We start from the raw sequence: 6,412 nt of genomic DNA, 5'->3' as shown, positions 1-6,412 counted from the left end.
GAAACCACTCCCCTTATGTCCAAAACTGCAACTGGGATGGATCCACCCCCCTTACGTCCAAACATTCACCTGGGGAAACCACTCCCCCTTACATTAAAATGCAACTGGGACGAATCCACCCCCCCTTATGTCCAAAAATGCACCTGGGACGAAACCATCCCCCCCTACGTTTAAATTCACCTGGGACGAAACCACCCCCCTTACATTTAAATTCACCTGTACGAAACCACCCCCCCTTACGTCCAAAAATGCACCCTGGACGAAACCACTCACCCTTATGTAAAAATGCACCCGGGATGAAACCACCCCCTTACGATAAAATGCAACCAGGATGAAACCAATCCTCCTTAAATTAAAAAATGCACCCGTGACGAAACCACCCACCCTTACGTTAAAATGCACCCGGGACGAAACCCCGCCACTTACGTTCAAAAATGCACCCGGGAGGAAACCACCCCCCCTTACGTAAAAATACACCTGAAACGAAACCACCCCCCCTTTCGTCCAAAAATGTTTATTCCGATTTTTGGGAGGCAGAATAAACAAAAACCAGCAAATCATTAATTTCTTTTGAGGGGGGCGGTGTTTTATTCTTCTGATCAGTACGATTACAGCGATACCTCATTTATATCACTTTTCTTTGTTTTGGCGCTTTTATACAATAAAAACTATTTTATATAAGAAATAATTATTTTTGCATCGCTTTATTCTGAGAGCTATAACTTTTTTATTTTTTCCGGTGATGGAGCTGCATGGGGGCTTGTTTTTTGTGGGACAAGATGACGTTTTCAGCGGTACCACGTTTATTTATATCCGTCTTTTTGATCGCGTGACATTCCACTTTTTGTTCGGCGGTATGATGATAAAGCATTATTTTTTGCCTTGTTTTTTTATATGGTGTTCAGTAAAGGGGTTAACTAGTGGGACAGTTTTATAGGTCAGGTCGTTACAGACATGGCGATACCAAATATGTGTACTTTTATTATTTAGGTTTTTTTAATTCAAATATTTATTGATGGAATAACTATTGATTTTTTATTATTTTTTTATATTTTTTACAATTATTTAAAAAGTGTTTCTTATTTAGTTCTTACTTTTACACTTTGTCCCACTATGAGACACTCATTTTGTGCAGGCTGATCGCTTCTATAACATGCAGATCTGCATGCCATATAATCTGTCAGCGCTGCAGCTTCTAAACACTAACCTGAGAGACTTCCTGGTCATCACTGCGACATCGAGTCTCCATGGCAGCGTTTGGGACCCACGGGGTCTCTGATTCAATGGCAGAGGGGCTGTCAGCCGCTCTGTCAGCTCCGGAACGCTGCAAACATGTTCTGGGGGTCAACCCCTTAACCCCCAAGGGTGGTTTGCACGTTCATGACCGGGCTAATTTTTACAATTCTGACCACTGTCCTTTTATGAGGCCATAACTCTGGAACGCTTCCATGGATCCCGGTGATTCTGACATTGTTTTCTCGTGACATATTGTCTTTCATGTTAGTGGTAAAATTTCATTTAAATAACTTGCGTTTATTTGTGAAAAAAATGGAAATTTGGCGAAATTTTTGAAAATTTCGCAATTTTCCAACTTTGAATTTTTATGCCCTTAAATCACAGAGATACGGCACACAAAAAACTTAATAAATAACATTTCCCACATGTTTACTTTACATCAGCACAAATTGGGAACCAAAATTTTTTTTGTTAGGAAGTTATAAGGGTTAAAAGTTAACCAGCGATTTCTCATTTTTGCAACACCATTTTATTTTTACGGACCACATCACATTTGAAGCCACTTTGAGGGGTCTATATGATAGAAAATCCCCAAAAGTGACACCATTCTAAAAACTGCACCCCTTAAGGTGCTCAAAACCACATTCAAGTTTATTAATCCTTCAGGTGCGTCACAGGAATTTTTTGAATATTTAAAAAAAAATGAACATTTAACTTTTTTCACAAAAAAAAATACTTCAGGTTCAATTTTTTTATTTTACTAAGGGTAACAGGAGAAATTGGACTGCAAAAGTTATTGTGTAGTTTGTCCTGAGTACGCTGATACCTGATATGTGGGGGGGAACCACTGTTTCGGCGCATGGCAGAGCTCAGAAGGAAGGAGCGCCGTTTGACTTTTTCAATGCAAAATTGGCTGGAATTCAGATCGGACGCCATGTTACGCTTGGAGAGCCCCTGATGTACCTACACAGTGGAAATTGGACCCTAAAAATTATTGTGCAATTTGTCCTGAGTACGCTGATACCCCATATGTGGGTGTAAACGACTATTTGGGCGCATGGCAGAGCTCAAAAGGGAAGCAGCGCCATTTGACATTTTTGGCTGGAATTGAGATCGGACACCATGTCGCGTTTGGAAAGCCCCTGATGTACCAAAACAATGGAAACCCCCCACAAATGACACCATTTTGGAAACTAACCCCAACGAGCAGCATTTCACATGCGTAAAGTGAAGCAGGTTGTGCACAGTAACCTACACAAAGTGCCGTCAGTAACTGCATCCCAGGCATACTGAGGAGTGGAATCGTGCATTCATAATAACAAATATAATATTTATTGATTCATTAATTTTATAAAACCACTGAAAAACCCACACACACAGAAGAAAAATAAATGATGGGCACGTGATGCCTCAGGTACAGTGACACAGGTAACTATATATACAGTTGTGCTCAAAAGTTTACATACCCTGGCAGAATTTATGCTTTCTTGGGCTTTTTTCAGAGAATATGAATGATAACACCAAAACTTTTTCTCCACTCATGGATAGTGGTTGGGTGAAGCCATTTATTGGCAAACTACTGTGTTTTCTCTTTTTAAATGATAATGACAACCCAAAACATCCAAATGACCCTGATCAAAAGTTTACATCCTCCATTTCTTAATACCGTGTATTGTCACCTCTAGCATCAGTGACAGCTTGAAGTCTTTTTGTGGTAGTTGTGGATGAAGTTCTTTATTTTCTCAGATGGTAAAGCTGCACACTCTTTTTGGCTAAATGCCTCCAGTTCCTGTAATTTTCTGGGCTGTCTAGCATGAACTGCACGCTTGAGATCTCCCCAGAGTTGCTCAATGATATTGAGGTCAGGAGACTGAGATGGCCACTCCAGAGCCTTCACTTTGTTCTGCTGTAACCAATGACAGGTCGACCTGGCCTTGTGTTTTGAAACAATGTCATATTGGAACATCCAAGTACGTCCCATGCGCAGCTTCCGGGCTGATGATTGCAAATTTGCCTCCAGTATTTACTGATAACGTGCTGCATTCATCTCTCCTTTAACTTTGACCAAGTTTCCTGTGCCTCTGTGCTTTACAGTAGGAATGGTGTTCCTTTCATCATAGGCCTTGTTGACCTCTCTCCAAATGTAACGTTTATGGTTGTGGCCAAAAAGTTCAATTTTGGTCTCATCACTCCAAATTACCTTGTTTCAGAAGTTTTGAGGCTGGTCTCTGTGCTGTTTTACGTATTGAAGGCGAGATACCTTGTAGCATTTGTTTAGTAATGGCTTTCTTCTGGCGACTTGACAATGCAGCCCATTTTTCTTCAAGTGCCTCCATATTGTGCATCTTGAAACAGCCACACTGCTAGTTTTCAGAGAGTCCAGTATTCCAGCTGATGTTATTTTTGGGTTTTTCTTTGCATCCAGAACAATTTTCCTGGCAGTTGCGGACAAAATTTTTGTGGGTCTACCTGACCGTGGTTTTGTTTTTTACAGAGCCCCTGATTTTCCATTTGTTAATCACAGTTTGCTGACTGGCATTATCAATTCCTTTGATATCTTTTTGTATCCCTTTCCTGTTTTATACAATTCATCCACCTGTTCCCGTAGCTCTGTTGTAAATTCTTTTGCTTTCCTCATGACTCACCACCCAGAAACGTCAGTGGCTGGATGAAAGATGCAAGAGTCTGTCTGGATCCCAGAAACTCATTTATGCACAAACACTGATTACAAGCAAACAGGTCACAGGTGAGGATGTTACCTTCAGTAGCCAGTCAAACCCATTTGTGTCAACTTCTGTGCATGTTCTCAGGCCAAAATCACCAGGGTATGTGAACTTTTTATCAGGGTCATTTAGATGTTTTGGGTTGTCATTAAGGTTTAAAAAGAGAAAACAAAATAGTTTGACAATAAATGGCTTCACCCAACCACTAACTATGAGTGGAGAAAAAGTTTTGGTGTTATCATTCATATTCTCTGGAAAAAGGCCAAGGGTATGTAAACTTTTGAGCACAACTGTAGATATAACAACCTCAACAAGGGAAAGTGGTCCTGAAAACCTAAGCACTACAAAAAGAAATAGTCAGATACACCAGTTTCAAAAGAAGCTGCAATACTGACCTTTATTTCCAAGTGAAAAGAGTAGCAGGAAGAGCATAAAACAGCTAAAGTTTTAAAATGCATTATAATCCTTATAAAAATGCTTATGTAAGAATATATCCCAAGCTTTGGCTCATCATTTAAAATTACAGATGTTAAAAGCAAAGTGTGATTAAAATGGCATTTATGTTCATATACAACAAATCAACAATATTTGAATATTTGTTCATGTCACAAGTTAAATGTCTGGTTCGATGTTTCCAAAATCTGCTGCAAAGTGGTCCCATATATGTATTGTAGATAAATTCCTTAGCTGTCACTTAAGAAACTGGAGATCTCCTTTGCTCTTTGTATATCTCCTTGTCTGGTATACCATGTAATGTGCCATTCCAAATTGGCTTTGCACCTTAAACCAGTGAATGACCGGGGGCTACATGAATAACCTCTTTTATAGAACTCGATTGCATCCCCATATTGTTTGGATTTATTTTTAAAGTCTCCATATCGGTACCAAAGGTTTACTTTGCTTTTTTCAGACATGTTAGGAACCTGATTCACTAATCTTTTATAAATGAATTCCTCAAATTCTGTTTGCCCTCTTTCTCCATACAGATGAGCCAGTCTAAGCCTTGAAGAGACAGATGATGGTTGAAGATGAATTGCACTTGCATAATAACTGATTGCCGTGGATATTAGATTTTCTCTTTCCTGTCCTATAAATGTGTTGGATTTTAGCATATTAAAATAAATGTCTCCAAAATCTGACTGTAGAAGATGGTAGTCTGGAGCCAACATATTTGCCCGGTTTAGAATACGTATAGCCCTTTCTGGATCTGTTGATTTAAAAGTGATTGCTAGTTTTCTCAGGATTGACGGGTTGCAACAATTCGGAAGATCATTTTCAACCAGAGTAAGACCCCTAGTAATTTCATCTGTATCTTTAAGGGCAATATATAACTCCACTACAGCCTCCCAGTTTTCAGGGTCTTTCTGCACTATTTGTTCCAAACGTGCAACTGCATCATGCCCTAGGTCAAGATCCTTGGTGTGCCAAAAATGAGCAGATAAGGAAAAAGCCAACCCAATGTGAAGGCTCTCATCATTCGGGGACATCTCCAATGCTCTTTCAAAGCACCTTGTGGCATGGACTCCATTTCGTTGGCCTGATGCCCAATAGGACCATCCTTGTTCAGCGTACATCTCTGAAGTCTCCACCGAATATTCACCGCCTTGTAGTTTGGCACAAATTTCTCTTATCCTACAAAGATAAGCATTCATTTTGCAAAAGTCATCTAAATGGTAATAAATCCAGGCATAGTTACCATAGGTGGCCAGTATGTGTCGGTCAACAGTTGAAGGAAGGTCTTCCCTTATTATATTTTCTGCCTTTTTAAGACTTTCAAGAGCATCTTTGCTTCTATCTTGTTTTTGCAAAATAAAAGCTTTAAAGTTATAAAGAATGGAATGATTCCGGTAGTTCGTATAATTAATTTTCATCTCTACATTTGTAAGAACGTGAAGACAATTAAGTTTATCTTCAATTTCGAAATCCCAGGTAAATTGACACTGAAGCTGGTTCAATATTTCCTCCATTTATTTAAAAAGACTGAAAAAAAATGAGAAAAAAAAATCATAATAAGTCCTATGTATTTTATATATCAAGGAAATGCTCTACAAACATCAATACAATCAGTGCAACATTGTGCAAATGATTGTCTAGAACTGACGGAAGTTTTTAACATGATCTGAACGTGGCACACAGTTTTAGCATGACATTTAATAGCGCATGATACAATTTTTATGTGGACGCCTAAAAAGTCCTGTGTACGTCTATTATGAAAAGTAGGAAAAAAATCTAGACTTGTTTAGGAAAATATGTTTTTTTCAAACATGAATGGTATACATCTGATATTAGAAATTGTTACATTGGTACGGCGTGCCCCCACAAACAAAAATAATTGGCATCTTATCAAAATATATAAAAATAATATATACTTACCTTGTAATGTCTTCACATCCTGTTCCATCCAGATGTGTCCATATCCCAGAATTCCAAGCGGCAGAAGTTCACCAACTGCC

At 38.9% G+C, this 6,412-nt stretch overlaps 1 protein-coding gene across 1 annotated transcript; it reads right to left on the bottom strand.

The window, feature by feature from the left end:
- Window positions 1-4,427: 4,427 nt before the first annotated feature.
- On the bottom strand, window positions 4,428-5,962 carry LOC141092386 (interferon-induced protein with tetratricopeptide repeats 5-like). The gene has a single exon (XM_073578499.1). The coding sequence runs from the start codon at window positions 5,924-5,926 to the stop codon at window positions 4,643-4,645; it is 1,284 nt and encodes a 427-aa protein (XP_073434600.1). The 5' UTR covers window positions 5,927-5,962; the 3' UTR covers window positions 4,428-4,642.
- Window positions 5,963-6,412: the final 450 nt, after the last annotated feature.

The sequence above is a fragment of the Dendrobates tinctorius genome, unplaced genomic scaffold (genome assembly GCF_039654945.1).
Source record: "Dendrobates tinctorius isolate UK_male_01 unplaced genomic scaffold, ASM3965494v1 ptg000059l, whole genome shotgun sequence".
NCBI lineage: Eukaryota > Metazoa > Chordata > Amphibia > Anura > Dendrobatidae > Dendrobates > Dendrobates tinctorius.
This window is presented reverse-complemented; position numbering and strand designations above follow the sequence as displayed.